This window comes from Thunnus albacares, chromosome 9 (genome assembly GCF_914725855.1).
Source record: "Thunnus albacares chromosome 9, fThuAlb1.1, whole genome shotgun sequence".
Classification (NCBI taxonomy): Eukaryota; Metazoa; Chordata; class Actinopteri; order Scombriformes; family Scombridae; genus Thunnus; species Thunnus albacares.
In genome coordinates, this window is record NC_058114.1 from 27,496,508 (window position 1) to 27,523,909 (window position 27,402).

Sequence of the window (27,402 nt, forward strand, 5' to 3'; positions counted from 1 at the left end):
TGGTCACCCACAGCATGTAAGGAGTGGACTGTTGAGTTTTAGTAATGAAAAGAGCAAATGTCTCTCAAAGTGTTGTTACACACTGACAAAGACGTTTGAAGTACGCTCGCTGGGCATGAGAGGTTTTCAGCTAACCTGAGAAAAAGATATGCTTTGGTTTTTGTTTTTTTTCTCTCTGATAAAACACTGTAAGAACAACCCGTACACAAAACAGAACCACATGTATCAATTCAAGAAAAAAGACATTTTAATTCAATAATAGAGTTTATGTTTATATAAACATTTTCATAATACAATGTAACAATACACTGCAGTTTGCATAAGTATAAACACAAAAGACAATGGCTTTGAGTCTGTTTTTTTCTGAATAAAGTTTGGTGTAAACAGGAAGAACACCCAGCTTGTTTGGACAGGCATATCCACACATTATATCAGCGTCTACAGTATGTGTGCATGTGAAGAAAAAAATAAAATAAAATATACATGGTCAGTCATTCAACAGCATTTAACAAGTGATATCACAATAATATCATTTCCATTTATAAAATAAGTTGGCTCAGTCATAGGATAAACTTTTCTCCCAAAATATACCATACATGTCCTGTCGCTCATATGAAATCCTCTAAAACTGTAATAATACTTGATTTAGTTAATGTTTCAATTAATATTATTTCTGCAGAAGACTAATTAGTCTAGCTAGAAAGACACATCAAAGCTAAAGTCTATGATTTCATACAAGCCTTCTCTTTTCGGTATTTGGGCTGCTGCATATCTTCATTCATTGCCTGGACTTTTTAATCAGGATGTAATATTCACATGTATCTTTATCCACAGAAAGTCGTACTCAGATTTTCAAATTCAGATTCTTTTGAGCTGCAGGACCATTTATCCTCTATTTCTAGCCATGGAAACATTAACATTTTGATGATGTTCAGTGGTATTTCTCAATCTTGACAATTCTGAGAGTATCCAAAAATATTATGCAGATACTGACATGTATCATCACAATTGGCTTATGTTTCTGACCTTAAAGGGGTCCGTGTAATTGCTCTAATTGTCCTCCTTAAGCATCTCTTCAATCTCTTTGTCCCAATTGTCATCACAGTTCTCAGTATCAGGCAACACATCGTACTCCTGAAGTTCCTCCTGCAACTCTTTCTCCCAGTCTGCAGAGTCCTCTGTAAAAAAAACAAAACACAATGAGTCACTCATTGAACTTTGATAAGCAACTGCACTGATTACATGATAACTCAGTTTAACAAATAAAAACTGAAACCTACCCTGTTGCGTGTTTGGATGTTCCCTCTTGTCTAGAACAAGTTGTTCTATTTCCTTGCGTAGGTCGTCTTCGTTTATCTTACATGAGTCAAAAGCATCGCTCACAAATTCAGTTGCAGGCGGGCTGGTGGAGATCTCCTCTTCATCCTTTTATGACAGAAACATAAAGAGGTCAGACTACAATTAAACTTGTTTTAGCCCAATCACTGCTTTTATAATGAGCTCTCTATTTTCTTGGATTTCATGGTGGAATGAAGGTAAAAGTTGACAACAGGTTCCTCACCTCACTGGGCTTTGGTTTGGAACAGCTGATGGCAGCGGGAGTTTTCCGTTTAACTACATCTGCGAAACAATTTTTTTCACATTATCTCTCGAGTATATGAAAAGACAAGAAGAAGGCAATGTTCAAGTTCTCCTACTGTTGCTTATCAAACTTCCTGCAGTGTCTTTATTTGTATGAAAAGAACTGAACATTGTAATGTACTTAACATTGTCTAATACAGGTTACAGAAGCTACTAAGTAGATTATTTCACAAAATTAAACAGTAAAATACTATGTTGTTAAGCATGGTTTTGTTTCTTTGGTTTATCATACAATATTTGACCATTTATGGATTTGCTTGAGAAGCTCTGAATTGAAATAAATTATCTTCATTTTTACCCCCGACTAGAGTGCCTTATAGTTTCACACTGCAGAGCATAGTATACCCTTTTGATGGACATCCTCAGGACTGGACCCAGTTTTCTCGACGTCCCTCCGCTCAGCAGCCTGTTGTGCTGCCAGAGCTGTGAGCTGAGCTGACTGTTTTATCAAGGACACACGGTAAAAGTAATTCTTCCAGAACACCTCCTCTTTCACCCTGCAAAGAATGACAAAGAGGAAATGGCAGTTATGTCCATGTTGGAATGGTATTGTGGGGAGACTACATCCCATCATTGACCACCACACACACACACACACACACACACACACACACACACACACACACACACACACACACACACACACACACACACAGACCTAAAATCATTTTGTTTTTAATATAATTTTGATTTTTAATAAACACACTCTTCTGCAGAGATGCACATGATGAAAAAACGGGACAAAGTATTATTTCAGTGTCATAACATTCTTACTGTTTGGGGACCAGATGGAAGCGCATCTTCCTGAGCAGCTCATCTTCCTCTAGCATCACCATGGCGACTGGATACATTTGCTCAAAGTCAAAGTGAAATTGCACCCCAGCAGGAGGGTCACGCAAAAAATTTCGTTTGTCCTGTCAACAAATAAACCAAAAGTTAACTTATGCCAATTGATACAGATTTTTTCTATTTTTCCATATCAAAAGAAATGTTTTCTGTTGAATGTAGAGTACTAACAGCTGAGAGAGCCAAGATCTGATGCTGTATGGTGTCCTCTTCATTATAACCCACCCATGGGGGCACAGCAGCACCTAGAAACAATGAAAACTGGTTATGTAATATGTACTTATATATGATGCAGTTTTGGTTAGCTGGCAATTAAGCAATTATCTTGATAAATCTTCAGTTGTCAATTTCAGTTTGGAGAGCAAAAACTGACATTCAACATGTCTGGTTATATACATAAATAAACATTCAGTGCTTACCAAACTGTTTTGATTTTTTCTCCTGAACAAACTTTTCTTGCTCTTTCTGGAAATCCCCCAAAATGGTCTGGGGAGGGATATTTAGGTCATACTTCTTCAATATAAAGAAGAGGGTATATTCATTTTTCAAATGAAAACAGACAGGAAGAGCAGTTTACCTTATCAATAATCCCATTTATGTTCCCCTCCTCCACACTTTTCTTTAAGGTTTGTGCTGTTTCAACGACAGACTCGGACAGTTTCTTGGAAGCATTGCTGGCGAAATTATAAATGTAACCTGCAAAGAAGCGAGTTTAACAAACTTTACAGAGGATACAGAGGACCCTGCTGCCACAGCAAAGAGACCACACACATCCTGAGAAGTTTACTAGTACTAAGTCTACTAAGCTACTGTACTTTATCAACTTTACAAAACTTACCACTGAAACCCTTCGCTTTTTCGAGAAGTTGGGGCGTTTGAGCGTCTTTCTCACTGCTCTGCTCACTTTCAGCTACATCAGTCGGTTTGTTTATTCCGTGATTCGTGTCTTCAGTATCATCAACAGTAACGTTAGACTCGCTCTCTTGTTTAACTTGGCCATTTTCGTTTTCTATCCCGAGCCAGGTCCCCCAGTTCTTAAACATACTTCAAATGATTTGTCAATAAAGTTAAAAGAAGTTTTTGAGCATGCTCTAATGGCACACTTACTAGTTTTATACGTCAAAATTTCTGATAGTTTGACTCTAGTGATTACAGCATAATAGCTGGTGACGTTTCAACACTCACCCACTTCCGCGACTTAGTTAAGTTTGGTCCTACTGCGCACCCTTAAATTGAAGTAACAAGTTGTCATGGAAACCTACGCGCTTTAGCGTTTCTTTTACGTTACCCAAATTAAAAGTTAGCCCAAAAGCAATTTACTGCGATTAATTGGGTTTGACGCCCAGAAAATGTTGTTAAAGCGTCCACTTGGGGGGTAAAATGTGTTTATAAAGTAGAACATCGTTTTTTTGAGGGAAAGCTTAGTTTATGTGCAAGCTAACGGTAGATGGCACACTTGCGCTATATTGCTGCTACACTTGTTCTCCCTGTTGTCCATGGATGGGGTTAGCTTAGCTTAGCTGATTTAAACTCTCCTGAGTGTGTCAGTGTGTCGGTTTGTATAATGAAGTAGGATACGGATTGAACGGCAGCGTCTAAAACAACAGAAAAACTCTTAGCGTACTCTGCGAAACCGTGCGCGAACAACTGGCGGATAACCAAAAAACAAAAAAGTGATTCCTTTGGAAATAAAAACAGCTCCAGAAGATGAAGTATGTGTAACGTAAACCTGGGAGATAGCTGCGAGCAACCCCCGACCAAACGACTGTGTCCACCGGTTTATCCAGAAGTTGAATTCCAGGTAAGGTCAGCCGTTTTTTAAGCATGACTTTTGTAATAAATGTAGAAAAAGCTAGGGACCTTGCTGAGTCGAGTGTTAAATTTCATGACAAACTGTTTGTTTCACTCGGAGACACGCTTACTTATTTAATTTAAACAGGTTTGTTGAGCTCTGTGCTTATCTGTCGATACATGCGAAGATGGTTTCCATTGTGCTGCTCGACAATGTTGTGTAATTGTCTCACACATAAGAGCATTAAGTTTAAGTCAGCCTGTCTGGAGTATGACAACAGGTGTTTACGCAGCGTTACAGATTTCCAAGTTTAGTGACACAAGGATGCATTTTTATTCACTATAAACCCACGAAAACATCTCTCATTACAGGCAAAGTTACTAAAATCATCAATCAGGCATTCATTTTATGTGTTGGAGGGTAGTTCCTTAGCACATTTGCAATATTAGTGGTACAAGAGTCCAACAGTTAAAACTATGAAAATCAGAAACTTATGGTTAAGTTTACGGACTTATTTCGTCAAGTTCTAGTCTCAGTAAAAAATAATTTGGCTAAGGGCTGTAAAGCTGCCTCCAGCAACCTTAAACCATTGAAATGATGCTGAATCCTTAAAATGAGAGGCATTTGTGTTGAAATTGTATTTAATAAATAATGCTAACACAAAGCAGAGTCTTTGTCGTGGAATATTTAATGTAATTCTTTATCTCGAAAAAAATAAACCCTTTAAATATTTCTTTATATAAGCTAACTATCAAGAAGCTTATCATACTTTGATATTTAGATACTTATGATACTTCTTTTGTTCTTAACATTATTGTCAGTGATGGTAGTTGAACTGTACACCATTTTAAAGACTGCAGGCTGCTAATAAGCCAATAAAGTTAGCAAAAGCAACTAGTGATATACACAAAGATGTGTTTTAAGATGCACTTGGTCAAAATTTAAATATTTTAAATTAATTTTTGATCAAAATAATATGAACAGCATTCCGTAAAATTCCAAATTTAGCTCAACTACATATTTAGATCATTTTGTATATACTATTTATAAAGATTTGGTATTCTTTTAATTTTTTTATTTAGTCTGTATTCGGACTGGGAACCATGGAGCCATTATGAATCACAGTACTGCCAAATAACAACAAAAACAAGCAGTGATCAAAGTGCTTCCCATAAATAGCGGAAGAAATTTAAAACGTATATAGGCACATAATAAACACAGCTAGAGCCACAACCAGTAGTCAATTAATTTATCGACAGAAAATTAACCAGCAACTGTTATCAAATAATTGTTTTGGTAATTTTTTCAAGCAAAAATGCCAAACTGCTCCCAACCTCTCAAATGTGATTTCTTTATGCTTTTTATATACATCATAGTAAACTGAATATCTTTGGGTTTTGGACTGTTGGTTGGACAAAACAAGAGATATGAAGACAGCCCCATAAGGGCTTTTTCGATATTGTACAGACAAAACAGTTCAGTGATTATTCAAGAACATAATCTGATAATGAAAATAATTGTTAGTTTCTGCACTAAACACAATGGTCCAAAACAAAGTCAGGTTTGAAAAGTAGCATAAAAAATATCAACAAGCAATTAGGAAATAAATGAATAAAAGAGAATATTTGAAATTGAACATTTACTTATCAAACCAGTCTGAAGGTGAGTCCTTAAATTATATTTTGGCTTCTCCAGCCACTTGAAAATGCCCAGTTGCTTTATTCTTGAGTCTAGATTGTAGAACAGTTGGTTGTCTTTTCAGGTCACGCTCAGGTTCAGAAGGGCTTAAAAGATCAGCAGCATAACGTGGAGCCAGACTGTGCTGAGCTGTGAAAGTGATCAGTAAAATCTTGATCATAAAAATTGACTGTCAACCAGAGTAAAGACACTGAAATGTGGGTAATATTGTATCATTCTTAAGTACTGGTGAAGACCTACCAGTTGCTCTCTATTTCGGCAGGTTGTCAAGGCTGCATGGACGGTAGATTTTAGTGGGAGTTACAGCAGGGTGTCATCAGCATAGCAGTGGTACAGAACATACTTACAGATCATGTGCCCACGTTGGACAGTACACAATGAAAAGAGGATTGGGCCAGAAATTGAGTCTTTTAAAATACAGTGTCATTTGGCCTACACTAACTAATCATACTTTTGGAAGAGTTCTTATTAATATGTGTTGCCTGAACATGTTTACATGCTCTCTCTCTTTGTTTCTTTACTTCTATATCAGTGCCATGGATGCTGAGCAATATAAAAATGATCCACACTATACAGAAGCAGAGAGCCTTTGGCATGTGATGCAGAAACCAGGAGATCTGGAACAGAGGACCAGAGATGGGGAGGGCTGGAAGCTGGTGGATGTATTTCTTTCAGGAGGTGCACCGTGGGGATTTACACTCAGAGGGGGTCTGGAGCATCGAGAACCTCTGCTCATAACCAAGGTAAGACTTTCTAAGGCAGCAGAGAATTTGCTGCAAGACTGAAATCCTTTCTATGTGTCTTTAAAATCCAAATCCAATAACATTTTGATCTGTAAATGGTCAATTTTAAACAAATGTCAAATATCATTTTTAAAAAAGTGTTCATTTTTGATACCTCTCTTTGCACTCAGGAATGTACGCAAAAGTTTCCTTTTAATAAAATGTGATTGTAGATGTTGCAGCATTCTTCTCATCCACTGTCACTGTTCAGAAGTTGCAGGTTTACAACTTGTGAGTCAGAGCAGGTGTGTGTTTGCTGTCAATTTTACAACCGCAATTCTGCCGGTGTCGAATTGTTCCACCTACTTTTAAAGTCCTTAATCACCCTCTAAAAACCTTTCAAAAGTGAACACCCTCCATATCCTGTCATACATCAGGCTGCCAAGTAAAAAAATTAAATTATGTGACCTTTATCATAATGGCACAGGCGATGATGGCTGGCAAAGTTTAACATTGCTCAATCAGTTTTGGCAGTAGTGACCTGGGCCAGCAAGATTATCGTTTTATTTTATTAGTTGCTGTCATCTAACCAAACACAAGGCGATGCCTGCTCTGACATCACTGCTTACATGGCAAACATGTCGCTGTGCATTTTTCTTGTCTCTACTTTTACAGCATTTTCTGACACAAGATAATAAAATAGAAAAATGGAGGAAGGAGCATGATATGAGACAAATGCCAGATTTTGATATTGTGAACACATAGTACTCTCTTTAAACTCACTGACATGAGCCTGTTGTTTCTTCAGCACAGTTTGTCATTCTTGAAATTCATACAAACATCTGGACGTGCAGCTACTGGATTGGGTGCTAACTGTCTGTTTTTAAAGTGTGATCTGTGCAGTCAAAGCATGTTACAAAGCTGTGTACATTTGGCACAGTGTTGCACCGAGTATTGTTGCCCGTTTGGCTAAATGTGTAGTAAAATCGGAGTGTTTTGTATCAAGTTTCTGTGAACATTGACATCCAACAAAACTTGCACTATAGCTTGTGTAATGACCTTTTTAAATGGGTGATATGAGCCACTATAATGCATGTAGTGTAAATGAGAGGGAGTGTACTTAATCACTGTGCAGCCCAATCTGCTCTGAAATCACACTGTTAACCTCACTTCTCTGTTGACTGTGTAATGATTTACCACAAAAGACCTTGCTAGTTAATTTGACATGGTAAAATACCAGCACCTGTTTGTCGAGAGCTGTGTCCCTGCTTGATTTTTGTTCGTCATTTCTGTATTGACCTAAAAGGGGTCCAAAGTCCAACACGGAGGGGTGAAACTCAGGAACTCAGGCACCATATGGCTTTAGAGTAATACAGTTGTGACCACCTTCACCCCATTACGGCAGGTTTTAGAAAGCATGTGATTCTAATGACTGGAATTCTGACCATTTTAAGTCTTTAAGCTATAAGATTAAATGGTGAGGTCACATTGCTGAATTGTGTGGGGTGAACCATTGCCCAGCTGGACTGCAGTTCTCTGGTTTGATATTGACAGCAATTTATCGTTAATGTTTTATCACTGAACGCTACATCTTTACTCCAAGGACCAACAAAAAGTGGACCCGTGTGCATCTGATGGTGAGATGTTCATTTCTCAGAACTTTTTGACCAACCTCTCACGCTAGACTTTTCACCTGCTTCATCAGAACCTTTTAAATATTATTTAATAGTCTTGCCGGAGTCTTCCTGGCACTTGAAGACATTTTCAGTAATCTCAAAAAGTAAACTGATCATGGACTAGCCTTAACACAGGTTTGTCAAGCTGACTTGAAATGCTTCAGAGTTTAGTTTGCTGCCACTCAGGCTACGGTGTATGTTATGAGGTTCCACCTGGACATTTGCTTTCTCATCACTTTGTGCTGGGTTAAATTTCAGTTTGGAGGGGTAGCGTGTGGTACCAGGAGCAGGGGAGGAATGTTGGAGCTTTGTTTGATTTTCTAAATGTAGTGAATTATCCGTGACAGCCCGAAGCCCATTGGAATGGCATGATGAGATAAATTAAGTCAGGATTAATGATTTGTGCTCTTTTTGGAGCAGCTCACAGAGTATAGCCACTAATTTTCAAAGGTATGTTGTTGAATTATTTCTGTTAACTAGATAAAGATGCAAGTAATCAAATGTGCAACCACTAAAAATGCCCACAGACTGGCTCTGTGATACAGAAAAAAATCTTAAGGCCTCTTACTCCCAACATTTGTCTTTCTAATGATGCTATACATGACTGAAGTCATAAATATGTGAACATACAGCAACATGGTAAAACATGCAAGCCTATGTGATCTGCCTGATGCAGTTTGTTATTTCTGTCCAATTTCTTTGAAGGGCAATTTCAGTTAAACATATTGTAAGCTATTCTTGCACCCATCTGAGCGATGTGTCCTTTTTTTTGTGAGAGCTGTTTCAAATGACACATTGTAACCTGGAATATCGAGATAAACTGCAATGAAACAGGAGCAAAAAACTATTTAAAATTAAAACACTGCATTTACTATGTTCTTTTGGGAAAAAGATAAGCGAACAGAACACTGTAACATAGACAAGTCAGGCTAGTTAGAACTGTAAAAATCTGTTCCCGGTCTCGCCATGTACTGCTCAACCATGTAACACAGCAGTGACCATGTGGATTGTGGCATTCAGTTCCTCACAGCTTTCTGCAGTATGTTTCAGCTACAGCTCACTCTGCTGATTGTCAGATTTACACTTCTCGTTAGCAATCAGAAAGTTCCACTTGGAAATGACCTCAAATGGTTGTGAATGGTCCCCTTTTAACATCTTGTTCTAATATTAAATGTCTTTCTGTTTCATCATGAGTACGCTGTTGGTCTTGGCAGGACGTCTGTATCTTGCATCATAAACCTGAGGAATACACACTTCAAAACTTTTTTGGCTATTTTCTTACTTCTATGCATTTTCGCAGATTGATAAAATGAAAGATGATAAAAAAAGAAAGGGCCCACAGTTCGATGAGAGGGTAAGAGTATTGGTTAAAAAATATCCTGGATCTAATTAAAATTCTTAACATTCCACTCATAGCTCAGGTTATGCTCAAGGTCTTCATGGACTTAAAGTCCTTCGTCTCAATAAACTTAAATAATCCTGTTTTACACAACACAGCTGGGCATGTACCTCATACATATGTTTCCTTTGCCAGGATAAAATTTTATATGGAAGAAAATATTTGGCTCTTAAAGAACCAGTACTAGATAAACAAAAATGTGTTTGTTCTTGCACGCTGTGATAAATCCCCTGCAGGTAGACTGGTTTTACTAATTATTGAACCTTTTGTGTGACAACTTTGTGGGTTCGATTTGACTGTCCCATGATTGCACAACCTCTGGAACACAGATGATCCGTAGAGAATAGGATTATGGCTCATGGCAGGAAAAAGACTTCAATATTGGAATAGTTTTCTATTTGTGGGAGTCAGGATTTTGGAGGTAGGAATATGGAATGCTGGAAGGATTGATCGGGCTCAGAAGAAGGAATGGTTCAGTGTGTGCTCGTTGATGGAAATGTTATTGTAAACGTTCTTTGGCATTACGTTAGTGTTATTTTACCTTGTTATGTCAACCTATTAGATTTAAACTGTTCTCAGGCTCATATTGGCATTGGGAATTCCCTTTGTTTGGCCATTTTCTGCACAAGGCTCAAAGTTGCTTCCATCTGTTGTCTTCTATAGGATTTCAGAGACAGAGAATCACTGTTATCTGTGGGGCTGGTATCATTTAAAATGTTTTGATGGTTGCACAAAAATGCAGCTTTTGGCAACTTGACAGTTTTTGATACTTAGTTCCAAAGACACATTTCAGTCAATATCAAAAAAATTATTGATGTTTGGATCCCAGCTCAAGACATGGGGTAACCAAATCTCACCACAAAAATCAAGTACAATGTCATTTGTACTTTACTCATGAAAGTGTTAGTTTAAGAGGCTATTTGATAATCACAGGGTTTGTGCGACCCTGACAGCATAGTCACGCAAAGTTCAAATCCATTTTGAGGGTTTACATGCCATGCTAACCTCCATAACATAGACTTTCTGTTATGAAACTTACTATTTGTGGTTGATGTCTTAACTATCTGTGTGATTTGTATGTGTATTTTTTCACAGTCGTGTTTTGAACCAAATGCTAATGTTAGCATGCCAACTAGCACAGAATGACAATGCTGATGTTTAGCAGGTATACTGTTTCCTGTGTTCACCATATCAGTGGTAGCATGCTAAGTAGCACTAAACACAGCAGAAGATGATGGGAATATTGGTAGTCTGGAGTATGACTCTCAATATTCACAATAGATTCAGAATAAAATTAATAAAAAATAAAATAAGAATACAGACACAAACACAGAACAGTGTGCAGCACACATTCCTCACAATAGATTAGTTATTTTCACTGTAACTTCATACTTTCACTGCCTCTTCAATGTCCCAATTTTTAACAAATTCCAAAAACATCTCCGAGATGTTTTAAAATGTAGAAGCTTTCTCCTGAACTATATATATGAGTTTCTCAAGAGTCAAACTTGAAGTTACATTTTTCAACCAGTGGCCAAGAGAGGGGCAACTAACATTCGAGAGTTAATTTGAGAGATGTAGCGTATCACCAAACTCACCAAACACCAAATTCCCACAAGCAGTGATATAAAGTAACTTGATGATTATTGTACTTATAACATTGGTCAGGAATATTAGGATCAAATTTATTTAACTTCACAGGAGTGATGTATGTTCTCATTATCCAATTATACTGTATTGATCTCAGTCGAGTATTGACTGTTTGTGTTTGTGCCTTTGAACATATTACTCCTCATTCACCCACTAAGATGTCCTGCTGTAAGTCTTGTATCCAATACTGTCTCTTACTTTCCACCATTATATTATATAATTGAGTAACCCACCCTTTGCTGAAACAATTTTTTTGTGGAAAATATCTCCAGTGTGGACTTTGGATGTTGTTGCACTGAATTCTTTAAACGTGCCAGAATAAAACTTCTAAGTTGTAAATACTTGAAGAAGTGTTTCTGTGGCACGTCATATTTCGCTTTCAGCTCGTCAAACGACATTAAGATAGTTGTCCTCATAAAGATCCAGTAGTTAAACTATGTCCTAACTTAACCATGTTTTAACTCCCATGTCATTTTTAGCCGGGCTAAAGTGTTCATTTTTCCCAAATTGGAGAAAAACAATATGACACTGGCGACACAAGATATTTATGTACTTCTTATGTACTTAATCGTATTTTTTCTTAATTTCTTGAAGGGAGCAGAGTATAAAAGCTATCCAGCACCAAACCCCTTGAGGACAACAATTCAATTCGTAACCAGGGCAGAGCAACCTTTCTAGAAAACCAAAACATTGCAACCCAGTAGTACCACTGTAAATTTGATAGTTGTAACCCTCCCCTATCATAAGGCAAATAAAAAAGAGAGTCTTGGCTTCCTGTTATTCCAAATAAAATTTGAAAACAGCTTTATGACTTTTGGGAAAAATGAAGGTGGATGAGCCAATGGAATCAATTGGAAAACATATAAAAAATTTAGGCAATATATTCATCTAAATTATGTTTATTCTTCCCATTATAGACAGAGGCAATGTTGTCCATCTTGTGAATTAAAGTACAATTAAATTATTTAATTATGCTTAACCTCCATAGATTCCACAACAAATTCAGTGTCCGGGCTAACATGGTTTGCTAAAACCAAATGTTGTGATTTACTGCAAGAACTTTGCAAAAGACAGATGCTTAAAACATCTGCCTGCCTTACAGAGACAGATGCCTCTTAACTAAAAGCTAAAAAAGCTACAAGCCGAGCAAAAGGTCAAATTTGGGTGAGTTTGTTTATGTGGTTGCTGGTGGCTTGTCAAAGTGGAATGAACACCCTCGATGATGTGTGAAGGCAGCGCCTAAACCATACATGAGGTCTGAGTTCAGTGCCCTGTCAGCACACTGCACAGCACATCTGTCAGCAGAAAAGACACATTCCTTACCCCCATCACCACCACATCCTTCCCTTCATGTCCCACAGAGACACATGGGGCTATTTTTGAGGATACTCAGGCATCCAGGATGGCTGGAGTTTGACTGATTATGGCCTGGAGGAAGATGGTAAACAAAGGACATGGTATGGCTCATGCTGATTGGGCTGCCATGGTGAAAAATGTTTGGAAAAGCAGTATGAATCTCCTGTCTTGATGTTGTGCAAACACTGCCTTTATTTACCTTTTTTGTTTTACTTAATGCTGCCTCTTGACTCTGTTTGTTGTTGTTATTTACCTTCTTAAAACATAGTTTTTTTTTATTGTAGAGCCATATTTCCTGTTAAGTTTCTCTGAATAAAAGCCAGACTGCTGTGTAGCCCCAGGCTGTCCAACAGATGTCTCAGCAAGTTGTTGTTGATGTTGAAGACTCTTTTTATGCACTGTATATACAACACAATTAGTAATGTCGTCAGACCAACATAAATGTGCTGCAACCTAGTTTTGCCTTCAGTTTTATTCTCCCCCTGGTTCCCCTGCATTACTGTTGACTTCCTCTGATTCTTTAGTTGTAGCTACAGATTCCTGTCTGCTTAGTCTGAACTATTACTGTACATATGTCAACTCTTCTTTTCATGTGATCAAGCTTCTTTTGCATAGCAGCCTAATCTGGTCCCAAACACTGTATAATCAATTATATTCTGGTGTTTTATCACAAATGCCTCAAGTTAAAAGCTTTCAAATATCATTAAAGATCAGCTATGTGCTCACCAGCTTTGTAATGTTTACAAAAATGTAGCTGAGAAGAATATTTTAAACAGTGCAACTTAATGGGAATTATCCCATCTCTTAGTCAAACTTAGGTTTACAGTTTTACACCTAGACACATGGTATATTATTCTTTGTGTCAATAAATCCCATGAGTTAACCCCACATGCACAGTCCTTCTGCTGTAAAAACTCACAGGAGCATCATTCATCCACAACTGAAAATAGTCCCAAGTTAATACACTATTTACTCCTGTATGCGTAACGTTTGCTAAAAACTACAGTGCCCTGCTGTTTTAGGAAATTACTGAGGCTTTTTCTTGAAACTATATATTTGTGACTCATTTAAAAAAAAAAAAAAAAAAAGATTTACCTCCTCATTAGGCACCAATGGGTTTGGCTCTGAGAGCCCCAGTTAGGGTAGTGAAGTCAGAAAGTACTGAGAGACGGACTAACACGTTGTTAGTTTTGGTCTTTTCATGTGATTTATTGACAACAAGAAAAATATAGAAAAGCGTCAGACTGATCCTTTAATACAGCGTGCTACATGGTTATCTAAGACCCTACCTTTTAATCTTGCAAAACCCACAGTCACTAATTTACCCATGTGAAGTTAATTTCATGCTACTGTTCCTCTGAACTATTCAACCAAGTGTTATCTAGTGAGAATGGTTTTGCATTTTCAGTATAATTGGGGTGTTTTGTTTCCATTTTAGACATTGTAACCTACACTAAGTGTATCAGTGAGTGATTCAGTTTCTCTAAAAAATACACTACCATATCTGGACCATCTTGGGAATCTAGCCAGCCATCATAAAAATCCTCAGTCTGCACTGCCTTAACCCTGCCTTAAAATTGGTATTATAGAAAAATGAAAAGAGGCTATGATTAGTGCTATCTGGGCTCTGGTGTTCTGCGCTGAGGATAAAGGCCATATAAGACGTAATGGTCTGTAAATGTACACATACCTCTGTAGTTGAGTCATACAGCCCCCTCTCACAGGTTGAGTGGAGACCTGATTATCAGCTGCAGAGCTTGGCTTTTGTGTGTTAATGTGCCAACTGCCAAGCACGTTCTCGCTGCTTTTCTTTCCACAGTGAGCCGTGCTATCTTGCACCTCTCATGTCTGACTATCCTCGGCAATATGAGGACAGCGGTGACCTTTTACGTACAGTATACCTGACACCTCAGAGACCTTTGCATGAAGCTGTGGTTCTGTCAGTTTAATATCTTATATCATGAGTCGACCCTTTTGTTGGTGGGTCCTGTCCAGAGATACACCAACATTAGCAGTTGCTAACTTCAGTCCACTGTACTCAGTTCACTGTACCTCCCTTTGACAGATGTGTTATTTCAGGTGTCTGCCCTCAGACAAACACAGTACAGTTTGTTTTTACATCATGCCACTGGCTTGGACAGCAGCTTTTTGAAGTATTTTTATAGCCTTTGAGCCTTGTCTTTAGAAACTGGCCTACCTGCTGTTAACTTTGATAAACAGTGTGTTTTTTTTCTGTCACTGTTACCCTATAAAATCTGTCAAGAACGTCAACAAGCAAATCTTGGCTTTATGGTGCATTTTTCGCACATACGTCTTAAGGATTTTTTGTAGACATGCCCTTGGTTTTGCTAACTTGACTGCCATAAAGATTTGATTCATAATTGCGCAATATAGTTCTTATTTATTCATATTTGGCTGTCAAAATCTAGCATCTGCCACCCACCCACACACTCATGAATTTGGAAGAAGTAAATGGGGTTCAGCCTTCATTAACGTTATTAACTGCAGCTGTGCTTTTCCTGTTTTTGTTAAAATATCTGCTGTGAAAATGATCTGTTGTGCTGAAGGTTTTCTTTTCCTTGTCTCTTCAATAAACAGAGGAACTTGGTACATTTTGTCTTTTTATTCATGTGCATAGATAGAAAACAAGAATCTCATTCCTAATCTAAAATCTTCTGTTTTTAGAACTGAAAAGATTTGTCTATTGATCATTTAGTCATTTGACAGAAAATTAATCAGAAGCTATTTCATTCAATTCATTTTTCAAGCACAAATGTCAAATATTCTCTGGTTCCAGCTTCTCAAAAACAATTTGGAGATGCCACCTTGGGCTAGCAAATTGTGATGGGCATTTTTCACAATTTGATGACATTTTATTGACTGAAAATGTTGTTTGTTAAAGTCACTACAAGGAGCTTTCATTTTGTGTTGATTTTAGCAGCCCCTGTGGACAAAAGCGACAGTGTTTTCCTGGATTGAAGACTGCATTACCCATGAGCATCACTGCCTCGTGTCGTTAAGATCTTAGCTAGCATATGCCTATGTTTTGGAAGCAAGTGAAAGAAAGGCACTACTTATTTTTATTTTTTAAACTCAGCTATTTGCAGGATGCATAGCAATGAGGTAATGTGTCTGTTTGTAGCTATGTAAAATTAATAATTGTAATATGACGATGATGAAACAATAACGTCATGCTCATGCTACAATGCTACATCAGTGTTTCCCCCATAATTGTATAGGACTAGCGTGCCACCTGTCTAACAAGAACCACCACCGGGCCAAAAAATCTTTTTTTTTTTTTTAATGCCATCAATAACAACAAATATCCAGTCATTTGGATATCAGTAGCATTTGTGCAGTGCTGTTCCGAAACGTGAGTTACCCTCTGCGTCGCTGCCTGGGAAACTCTTGGTAGCATAGCTCCTTTAAAGAATAATGCAGTAAGTTTTCGATCTGGCAGTAAATGTACAGTATAGGTTATATTGTGTCAGTTAATAAATGCTTCGCCATGAAGTTAGAGACAATGGGTGGACTGACCTTTAAGGTCGACAGCTTTTCTCATTTTAGTGTCAGTCTCAGCTGCTCTTTAACAGAATGGAGGAATATGTGGTTGCTGAGTCTCTCCCGAGTTTTTCCCCACACACCCCTACCCCGCCACCCCAAAGCAGTCAACCAAGGGGAAACACTGTACATGTAAAGTAAACGTAGGCTCTTCCGGTCTGCATGCCTTAAATTGTTCCACCTGATTTTGTGGGAAATCCTGCAAAATCAGGCATTCTCAGTGTTCTTGCTGATGGTTTTGTTTGCTTATATAAGGTCATAAAGAGGCATCAGAGGCATCATGAGACTGTTTCCTAACTAGTTACAAGTTCTTTGTAGTAACTTTAAATTGAGAAGGTAATAGTCAGATTCATCGATAATAAAAATCATTAGCCCTAGTTGGTAAACACAACACAAATGTTACTATCCAAGGTCGCATAAGGAGGAATCTGCTCCACAGTAGGGTTTAAACCCAACAGTAAATATCAGGGTTTTGCTTATCGCTAGTGGTTAAGTGCTGAGAAGCAGTAAGTAGCACCAAGGTTAGGTCGTATGAGGTTATTTATTCGCTTTCACAACACTGTGGAGGGAGGTCTCTCAGTACTCACTGATGTCATCTAGTTTCCTCTGAATTCCAACACCTACCCCACAGAGTGCACAAGTATGTTATCCTTCCGTCTTGTTAATTTCAACAGAAAGCGGTGCTACTGTTTTTGGACATGGCAAAGCTGTGAAATGAAAAGTTTCTACAGTGTCAAAAGGCCAAATCTGTTTATATCAAACAGGAGCTTTAAGAATTGTGTGCAAAAACACAAATCAGTGAGTTAACATTATCTACTGATAGTCTAGCATGTTATTTCCTAATTCTACTCTTCTGTAGTGCTACCTAAGTTTAATGCAGAGGCCTGATATTTTAATGTGATGGAAACAGGTTGTGTAGAGGAAATTTTGAGAGAAAACAACAAGAAGTACCAATATAAGTACCAACTCACTTGCTAACCAGTGAGAATAGTGGCATAAGTGTCTCTTTGTAAAATAGTATATTTAATTCTCTGTTTTCCATCTGCTCTGTTTATGTTCCAGGTTGAGGAGGGCAGCAAGGCAGCAGCTGTGAGTCTCCAGGTGGGAGACGAGCTTGTCAACATCAACGAGATTCCCCTGAGTGGCTACAGACAGGAGGCAATCTGCCTAGTGAAAGGCTCCCATAAGACTCTCAGCCTGGTGGTGAAAAGGTAGGTAACCAATTCTTGGTCCCCTCCCTCTCCTTCTGCATCTACTGCTGTCACAGGTGCACCGCCCCCCAGCCTAACAAGTCACTATGGTAACATCTCCAACAAACCAAGGTGACGGAGGAATAGAGGTGGAGGATCCTGGCCCTGGCAGCTGTTTGTCTGTATAATACGTCTGCAGACTTGCCTACACTTTCTGGGATTTGTAGCTGTCACTGTTGAGTTCCTGGTAGCTGGATGGTCCTGTTTTGCCAGGTTTTACTTGGTTGGAGTCAGCAGGAGTTCACGTTTGTGACAGTTTTTCATGATGATCAAGTTGAAAGAAGGAAGAGAGGTTGAGGGTGACATCATTTACCCAATAATAGGTCCTACGCAGGCAGGTGTGGGAACATTGAGCAAAGGGAAGTTATGATGCAAATGCCATGATTTGGCACAGAGATTTTTTTTAATCAGTTCAGAAAACCACCTCGTCAGTTGACCTCAGTCCCTCTGTGATAAATTTGCATTGTTCTCTCTGCTTACACCACACGTCACTCTTTCTCAATGACCAAAGAACAGACTGTTGATGAACAGTAAACCCACGAGAAATGATTACATTCACTCTTTTTGTCGTAAGCTAATCCTAGTGACTTATTGACTCTGTCGTATTGTTTGGTATTCATAACTTGTTTAACTGATGAATCATTTGTCAACTGAGTCCTGGAGGCCCATCTTACAAATGGCCTTGTTGTAAGTGAAACACTGGTCTCATTGTCCCTCTTCTGTATTGTATCATATCATAACGTAATCCCTGAACAAATCCTACCGTACAAGTAAGTCCACTCTCCATTTATCTCTCCACAAGGACATGGCTTGGAGTCTCACTCATTGTGTTTTATTCTCAATAGACATTATTATACGATCTGAAAACAAGGATGCACTACTGTCTTATAATTTTAGATGTAATGTAACATATACATTTGTGCACAGTATACTTTTACATTTTATTGTGGGACAACTTAAAGGCTCTGAAACATACTTTCTCAATTAGCTTCTTACTATGAGTGATGAGGTTCAACATAAACACTCAATTTTCTTCCAAAGTTAGACTGATTTTGTTTATTTCACGAGAGATTTCTGTATTTGTATTTCTTTATGCTCTTCTCGGTGGTCTGTAGTGGGCAAGACTCATTGGAAAAATGTGATGTCCAGTACGGCTGTGCACCAATTGTGATTCAGCAAACACTTGAATCACAATCTGATGACTGTTGTGGGGTTCTTTGCCAATGTTGTTGGTTAAACCACATTGACAATTAAACCAAACTACAACCGTACAGTCTTGATTAAGCAGATTAGTGTTTTTAAATGTAAAACTCCTATAAACTCCTATAACTAACTAAATAAATAATAACTAAAAATATTATTTTCCTAACTTTGAATCTGATTGTTGTTCATTTAGTCATGACTGTTTAATGTTATAGAAAAATTCAAGATTTGAAACCAAGTTTTTTTTAGTGGCTTTAACCTAATAATGAGAATTTTCTTTCTTTTAATAGTTAGCAGTTAGCAGTTAGCCTTAGCGTCTTTAGCCACATAATGTGACATCTTTCCTAGGGCAGGGTATAGTTACGAGAGATTTAAATTAAATCCTTCAGATTTTATTGGTTTGCTCAAAAGTGGGCATGAATTATTGGACCTCAACTGCATTCTTTTTAAATATGAAAGTTTTTGTCACCACAGACCTCTTCTGTGATATTGCTCTGCTAGCTGTTACGACCCACAAGCTAACGTCAACTGGAAGGAAGACAAAAGAGAGGGAGTTTGATATAAAAAAAACACTCACTCAGTTTCTTCTGGATTGCCAATTAATCAAACATTCTGCTATCATCTACTGGGTATAAAATGGTTGAGAAGAAAAGCTACACTACATAATCATATGCCTGCAGTTATGTAGAAAAACATAATGAAGTTTCTCAGGCCTGATTATATTATGGACGTCAACAATAATAATCAAGTCAACTGAGAATTGACTTACAAGAGGTACCAATATTACTAAATCATGTATTATGGCTACTCACTTGCTAACTAGTTACAGTAGCATGCTGGTGTCTCTTTTCACATGATGCTGTGGTTGTGACATGTATTTTCCCCCTTGAATCAAGGTGTGTGTTAACGGAGTTAATAATGGGTAGATTAAACTACAGTATAGCAGGAGGCATAACTAAAGGATCTGGTTATTGTCTTTTCAGTACGCTTATTGTGATTCTAAATGGAAAAAGATGTTTCCTTACTAGGACAAGTCTTATTGTTCTTATTGTATTTTAGACAGACTTTGAGTCCCATGGGACTCTCAGTTCCTTCCTACCCCTCGTTTATGTTGAAGAATTTACTTTGTTCCGACTGTCTCAAATAGCATCTCCAGTCACTCATTTTCCAAGGCCACAATAACAAGTCTGTGTCTGATTTAGAATACAGCAGGTTGATAGTTGTTCATTACAGAACCTCAAAGCTTCAACTCCAGTCCCACTTCTTGCTGCTTTGATCCAAATGCAGTCTGCATGTAGTGTAAAAAAGTAGTACTGAGATTTGCAAATGTATTACAGTTTAGCATTCCACATCTACCCACATGGGGCCTTCGTGTTTGTCTGTAGCTTCATCTGTGCCTGGGCACGTAGGTGTCAGCTTGTACCTTTCTTTTTATCTCAGGGATAATGCTGGATAGTTGATAGAGGATCAGGAAGCTGTCAGAACCTGCTCTTGTGTACAGGTGTGGTCTCTTTACAGACAGCATAAGGGAGGAGCTTGATTTAGCGAGTCATGTTTTTTGCATGCGGTGACTAATGCGAGATTGTTGGTGTACTGTCATTTTGGAGAGGGGTGCGACTACAGTGAGAGAGGCTTGTCACACGTCACATAGAGGACAGACAGGTGTGGTTATCTGTGGGAAAGCATCTTGTTGCTTTGCACATGCCTCAACAAAACCACTGCGCACGGGAAATCTTCCAAAGTTTTACCGAAACATTTACATTCGTTAAACTTATTTCACTAACAAAATCAGGGTGTGAGCTACCGTACGGCCTAATTGCATGTTTCATGCAAAATTTGTTTAAAGCGTGCCAACACTGGCTACTGCATATACTAACACTATAATTGTGCCACACCAGCACATTGCAATTGTACTGTCTGTATTCCAGATTGGTATTGTTATGGTTTGCTAACTTTAAAAATCCAAAAGCTGTAATTTGGCCCCTTTGTACTATATTTAAAGTTCACTTTTATAGAGCAATATCACAAAACAATCATTACACTGTGTATGGATAGCCATTGTTTTCAAAGCAGCCTTTTCCACAAGGTGTTCACATTATTTTGTCTACCTCTCTAGTTTCGGGCAGAAGGTATTTTACTCTCGATGAGGACCCCCCGCAGTCTGGCCTGCCTTCCTTTCCCTTCCCTTTAGGGTATTTGTAGCACATCCATCCATCTGCTAGGAGAATCATTAAACTTTACAACATGAAGCTTGAAGTTTGTTATAGCATTTGGTTTCCCCCTTCTGGCATTGTTACAGAAGTACCACAGTCACTAACATGCACTATTATTTTACAATAGAAGAGATGTTTTCTACTGTAGCAGCCGCCTATTTTAGAGGAGTTAGGCCTTCACAGAGGTTTGGTGCACAATCCAATTATACCCGGAAAAGCTTATTGGCCTAACTTACAGTGTAAGCATTCAGTAGGGGTTGCAGTGGAGTGGCTTACATCTACTGGTCTTTGTTTTTCTAAATAAGCCCATGTAGTATGTTTGGAATGCTGTGCGCTGAATTCTCGTCATAAGTAGATTTCTTAAAATTGTTTGGGTCTCAGCTGAGGAAATCATAGTTCAGAGATTTCAGTGTAGCCTGGTCTTAACTGCACCCCTCAGTTTCTTTTTGGTTTGTTCCACAGCCAAGGTGAGTTGACAGTGAGTCAGAGATGTCACTAGTTTTACAGGAAGAAGGTTTCAATTTTTTCTTTAAAGTATACACTCCAATCAAAGAAAAATACACCTGCCTTGAACTGTGATGATTTTTTTTTTGCAACGTGACATGAAGAAATTTTAGTTCTTGATGAACGTTTCATGAGGTATGTATGTGGATCTGGAAGACAAACATTCAATGTCTGTAGGAACTTCGGATTTTTGCTTTTTCATTATTTGAACCACACGGTAATATTTTGCCTATTGGGCCAGGTTTTCTGTATCTGTGTTGTTTACACCATGATCACCAGTTTAGTTGTAAATAGTCTCAAGGCAACATCTTCATTACCTTTTTACAATGTTTGTCTCTCCTCTTGCCTAATATGAGAAATATTTTGTTATCACATACCACTAATGAGGAAGATCACTCTCGGGGAACTACAGTCAGAGCATGTCGTTACATAAACATTAACAATAATTTCTCACACCTTGCAACACTTTTGACAGCTTTGTTCGTATTTGCTCACACTGTTATATTATACATGACACTGTTATGGATTGTTTGTGGTTGGTTAAACATTACAGTCCACAGTAAGTCATTGTGAGTGACTACAGTTAATCCCCACACTGTTTGTTGTTGTTGCTTGATTTACTTCGTGTTGTCTTCCACACTTTGGTGTTAATACATCAGGTAACAGAGAAGCCCAACTGCTTGCTTTAAGTAATAAACAGGTTGATGGTTAATTAATATTTGCATTCTTACCCACCGATTACCCCAATACATCTTGAACTGCAATAATAGACATGGAGGACTTTGTTTTAGTGATGGTGTTCAGACCCTCAGCCTCAGACAAAAGTTTTCCAGGTGTTTCTGGGCTGCGGGTCAGAGCAGGCAGCCAGTGACTTGACAGCTGGTATGCCACTCAGCCCAGGAATGTGCTGGTCATTACATGCTGCTCACGGTTCACCTCTCTCACCCGAAACATGACTGGTTTGATTGTAGGGTCTGCTGAAGAAGGCCTTTGTCAGGCCCTCGGGGACCGACTGAATCCACCCGCTCACCTGCAAGTGAGGTTGGGTGCATACAGCCTCAGCATGTTTCTGCACGCTAATACTGGACATGATACTGCTCTTTATCTTATGTTATTTACATGCTTTGCGAAGTGAACGTACTTGACAGACAAGTTATTATCACAGTTATCCCTAATTTTAACTTTGGTTAAATGGAGATGTTATACAAGCTAAAGCTTCAGTCTTTCCAAGCCGCATACTGTAAGCCTTTTTGTCACATTTATTAGTTTTACTAAAGAAATCACGCCATGGTCACATCAAAAATGTATGTGTAATGAGTGTTATGAGATGCATTTGTAAAAAAATAAAAAAAATAAAAAAAAAACTTGAAGAAAATAATGCATTTGCTGAACCTCGCAATGAAAACCTTGTTTGGATCGTATGGTTGATTGCTTCCCTCACAGTAGATTACTGTGGATTTTATTGCCTTCCTATCAGCTTTAGGTTGCAACCATTCTTTGCTAATCTGCTTGCCTGTCACCAGACCTCTTGCCAGTGTGCCAGAGCACTTTTAAATAAGCAACACTTGTTGGTCACTCAAGCAAGAGTATTCCTCCTTGTTGATGCCATTTAGGATGGTCATTATCCAAAGTCAAGACAGCTATAACTAGCTGTACTGTCCTCCTGTTCAAAAGGAGGTGCTCAGTCAAATTCGCTGTTTGGATTATTGTGATTTGTGAGTTGCAAAGATTTAGTTTTTTATAAGAAAAGGGTTGAAGTTATGCACATTTGACCATTTGTTTCAAACTGAACAGCACTTGCGTCGTAAATAATTTCCTATACAGAACCAGATCATATTAAATGTGATTAGTTGTATGAGATCATTTAAGTCCAGAAGAGCACAAAACTTTTATCAGTCTATTTTTACTTTGGAAGTAGAGAATTTGGACAGGACAACACAGGCTGTACCCTAAAATCTTAGACACCTGGTCTCAGCTTTGTTGATAACAAAAGAACATTTAAAAAGCAGGTTGGAGAGAAAAGTATATTATTTATTGATATTTTTTGTATACATTTTTATGTAACATTTATCAGATAAACAGTACTTGTCTGCAATAGGGGGATGTAGCCTGTTAATGTTGTCACTTTATTTAACTTTTCAGTTTATTTTCAAAACATCTTGCCAAAGGACTGAAAATTTGCTGGCTGGCAAACACTGGCACGTTTTCAGATTGTTATTGGTGGTTATTAATGTGCATTGTCCCTGTGAATAACTAAATTAAATTAAACCAATCAAGAATTTGATCCATCTTAGTACACATCAGCATTATGCATAGCAAAATGCCATAAGACTACACATGAACCATTTTTGTTCAATAGAATAGCGCCACAATTAGAAAGAAGTGCATGAATGACCTGTAACACACTGCCTATTAATCAGACAAAGTGTAATTAAGTATGATACTAATCCTTTTTTTTAAATCAAATTGAGCCGCCATGTCATAACCCTTTAAATCCAACCACGAAATATACTCTAAATATTATATGAGTGACAGATGCTGAATTTACAAAAATGTTAATGTCAGTTTAACCCCAGTGAAACAAATGTAAATATAAATGGTATAAATATTAAATGTTTATCTGTTATTTAAGTTCATAGAACGCAAATTAACAAGCAGAACTCAACACAAACTAAAACAATGTAATAACAGAATCATAACAAAATGTTCAAGAGTCAATACTTTGAATACTAAGTGGTATCTGTCATGTGTTATTAACATCCCTTACTTGGGCAGTTGCATTGCTCGTTACTCGAGGCTTTCAGGAAACAGGGTGCCCTCGCACCCTAGAGATCAACCTGTTGCCATAGAAATGGGAGAAATGCATGTCTGCCTCACAACAGGGGAGATGGGAAGAGAAGAGTCCGGCATTTCATCCCATCATTAGCATATTAGCCCCTTAGAGCCAATAAGACGAGGCAAGGTACGAGAATACTCCAAGGGGACTGGCTGTGACAATAGCCCTCCTCCTTCTCTGTACACTCATCCACCCCCCTTTCAGGGGTAAAACCCCAGTAATCCTGAAGGAAATCTCCCCTCCGTTCAAACTAATTCTGCCAGGAGAACTTAGTTTTAGTAATGGTCATTGTGGGTTGAATTCTATGTTTTTGAGTTGTTGGTTGGTGTTTGTTTGCAGGTAGTGGATCAGTGGCAGAGTTAAGCGATGATGCTCAGATCTCTGCATGTCTCTTTATTTTGGCCTGTCTCTGAAGTGTCTGTGGAATGTGGTGCCTGACCAGCACACGGGTAAAACTGGTCTCACTTTGTTGTCCAAACTGAGCTCCAGTCTGGTATTATTGTGTAGGTCTTTTGGATTTCACATTTCTTCTTTGTGTCCATTTTGAATTCCTTCATCCAGATGTTTGGTGAGTCAAAATTAACTTTGTTTTATTCACTTTTTGTGTCTTAAACCTTCTGACTTCTGTGTTTGAAGGCCGTCCTACCTGCAGCTTTTTATCTTTTAACACATTGGGGTTTCCTTTGCTCGGGTTTATGACCCTAATACTCTGTTATTGTTTTGATTGTTTCTGTCTTATCATTCAGCATGAGGTCATGCATCATTTAGGTTAAGCCACGATCAGCTAGACTTAGTATTTCAAAACCAAATGCAAATTAATCTTTGAGGGAAAAGGCTTAATAGTAAAGCTAAATTATCTGTGAACGTTCTTGTTAGCATTTCAGCTGTAAGGTATTACTAATCACAATAGGTAATAAGTTTGTTTGAAAGTTTAACATGTTCTCTGTTTGGTTTTGTATGCATGTGTGAGCTGTTTATTTTTGAATGTGGACTCTTTGGTACCGGACTCATTTGAAGTGAGATGGGGCTCTAAACCGATCACTCTGAAAACAGTCTCTCCCCCTGCCCCCATTCCAGCCAACTGATTCACTTTCCGAGCATATCTGTGCTGGCCCAGCTGTAGCCCTGACGATAGGCCTAATAAAACCAGCTTCATTTGCATACCAATAGCAGGCGCCATGTGTGGCTAGCTCCTAGTGCCCCAGAAACATGGACTCTGAGGAGACAAGGAAGACTGAGCTTCATGTTGGCTTTTCTTTGTCCTCTAAATAGGCCTTAACTCTAATCCACAATTCATTTTTCTGGAATTGTCCCACTTTGTTGACCTTAACCAAATCTCTGTCTCCATCTGAAAATTCTAAAAAAAATCTATGAAATGAGTGTGAACATCATAGTTATTTATTTCACCCAGTTTTTAAGGATAAGTCTCGATCTAAAGGAAGCTGTTGTTTGGACCTCTTGTCATCAGATCACTGAAGGCCTTTAGACAAGGTGACTGAGGGGGCAGGACCTCTTGACCTCATGGCTTTGTAGGGCCATCCTGAGTCCAATGAGAGTGAAAGCATGCAAAGCTTTGTCCAAAATTCTTGACCATTATAACACCAATGTTTCACGGTCCCCTCTCAGTAAATCTAGTTACCTTGGTCTAACATACAATACTAGACTGAGGCTAAAAATAAACATTCAGAAGTGTTTAGAGATGTTTTTAAAATGTATTGCACTTACATTAAATGTTGCTTTCACAGAGTTTAGAAGCTAAAAGTCACAGAGAAAAAACAAACTCATTCTAAACACAGGCCTTGAATTAGTTTGGTGGCACATTTCATCCAAGCAAGAAATGATCCCTTGTTTTTCCCCTTTGTCCTCATTTTAAAATCGTACACAGAAAACTACATTATGAGTATAGCTACAGCTGTAACTACAAAGTACTATCAAAGTCCCTTGTTCCTGTCAAATGTTGACAGTTTTCTATCCTCATCGAGGATAGAAATGCTGTCTGGGAGGCAGACGACAGCTTGGATTGAGGGGTGAGGTGGCTGATCTGATTGTGTAAGAGATTCTCTATTCTCTAAGCCCCCTGCCCCATGCTGGGCTTGTGTTCCCCCTGGGACCATATGGCAAAGTCTGAGCACAACCAGCTCACCTCAGCTATGTCCTGTTCAGATAATGAGCCTGATGAGAGATGAGTAAAACTGCGTGCGTTTCACTGATATTGTCTGCTGTGATGTAGGTCCATCATATGGGGAGTTTTCATATTTCTGCATGAAACTCATAACTATGCGACAACATGAGCATATAGTAGTTTGTCCAGGAGAGGGAGCTATAACACCATTCATCAACAGTCATTTACACTCCTGTGGACTACATATTACTGTCTAGTGAATTAGAAGCAGTCTGTCATAACTTAGCTGGATTGGAAATTTAGGGAACCTTTGTCCTAGTGAGCTTTTGCGACCAACATGCTCCGTTTTCTGCAATGCTGAAGTGTACACAACCTTTCAAAAGTAACCACCAACTAAGTCTGAATGCAACAGTTAGTGGTGTTTGTCCTGTCTTCTGTTATCAACTGAGTCCAGTCTATTGTGGGTGAGCTCTTAGTGTGTTTGTTCCTCCCCCTGCTGCCTAGGAATTTGAAAATGGTGGATATTGTAGCTCAGAAAATGCCCTCAGAGAATGACGTGCATGTGGCCAGAAGCTTTCTTACGAAGATTTTGCGAAGTTCCATGAGGTACGGTTCTGTTGCGTCATCGTAATCAGTAGTACCTATCCCTATCTTTCTTCTCCTCCCTTCCTGTGTGCCCTGTGCCCATTAATTGACATTAATCATTTCTCAAGTAATATTATCATTCATTCCTCTCATAGCATCTCTCCCTCTCCTGTGGTTGATTACCTGCCCTTCACAGCATGCCTGTTTGGATTGTCTTGTGGTTCATTTCATTAGATAAATAAGATCCATTCCATGTGTACAGCATGCAATACAATGTCTGCTCATGACATGTATACACAGGTTTTGTATATTGATAAAGAAATGAAATTGTATTTAACATAAGCTTAT

General features: G+C 38.4%; 2 protein-coding genes across 4 annotated transcripts in view; one reads left to right on the forward strand and one right to left on the reverse strand.

Moving 5' to 3' along the window:
- Nucleotides 1-225: 225 nt before the first annotated feature.
- LOC122989218 (synapse-associated protein 1-like) lies at nucleotides 226-3,665 on the reverse strand. Of its 2 annotated transcripts, XM_044361960.1 has the most exons (10): nucleotides 3,326-3,665; nucleotides 3,065-3,183; nucleotides 2,907-2,973; nucleotides 2,659-2,732; nucleotides 2,416-2,555; nucleotides 1,987-2,138; nucleotides 1,562-1,620; nucleotides 1,281-1,425; nucleotides 1,027-1,178; nucleotides 226-438 (listed from the first exon to the last, which is right to left on the reverse strand). In XM_044361960.1, the coding sequence occupies exons 1-9, from the start codon at nucleotides 3,528-3,530 to the stop codon at nucleotides 1,051-1,053; spliced, it is 1,089 nt and encodes a 362-aa protein (XP_044217895.1). In that variant the 5' UTR covers nucleotides 3,531-3,665; the 3' UTR covers nucleotides 226-438; nucleotides 1,027-1,050. The 2 variants fall into 2 exon arrangements, with proteins under 2 accessions (XP_044217895.1, XP_044217894.1); XM_044361959.1 differs by having other exon boundaries at nucleotides 226-1,178.
- A 46-nt stretch (nucleotides 3,666-3,711) lies between these two features.
- The window catches only part of shroom2a (shroom family member 2a), a 36,196-nt gene continuing 12,505 nt past the window's right edge, over nucleotides 3,712-27,402 (forward strand). Inside the window, exons 1-3 of one of the 2 annotated variants that reach the window (XM_044361957.1) lie at nucleotides 3,712-4,288; nucleotides 6,510-6,720; nucleotides 17,404-17,552. In XM_044361957.1, the coding sequence (XP_044217892.1) occupies nucleotides 6,514-6,720; nucleotides 17,404-17,552 (356 nt within the window). In that variant the 5' untranslated portion in view covers nucleotides 3,712-4,288; nucleotides 6,510-6,513. Of the gene's footprint in view, nucleotides 4,289-6,509; nucleotides 6,721-17,403; nucleotides 17,553-23,674; nucleotides 27,076-27,402 lie in introns of those variants that run through there. The other variant, XM_044361958.1, reaches the window with a different exon arrangement.

Bases quoted from the DNA above. Each gene is read 5' to 3' on its own strand.
- LOC122989218 (XM_044361960.1), bottom strand. From the start codon at position 3,530: ATGTTTAAGAACTGGGGGACCTGGCTCGGGATAGAAAACGAAAATGGC. The intron at 3,184-3,325 runs GTAAGTTTTGTA...GCTTCTTTGCAG, and splicing joins AAAAGCGAAGGGTTTCAGTG to GTTACATTTATAATTTCGCC. The intron at 2,733-2,906 runs GTAAGCACTGAA...CATTGTTTCTAG, and splicing joins GAAAAAATCAAAACAGTTTG to GTGCTGCTGTGCCCCCATGG.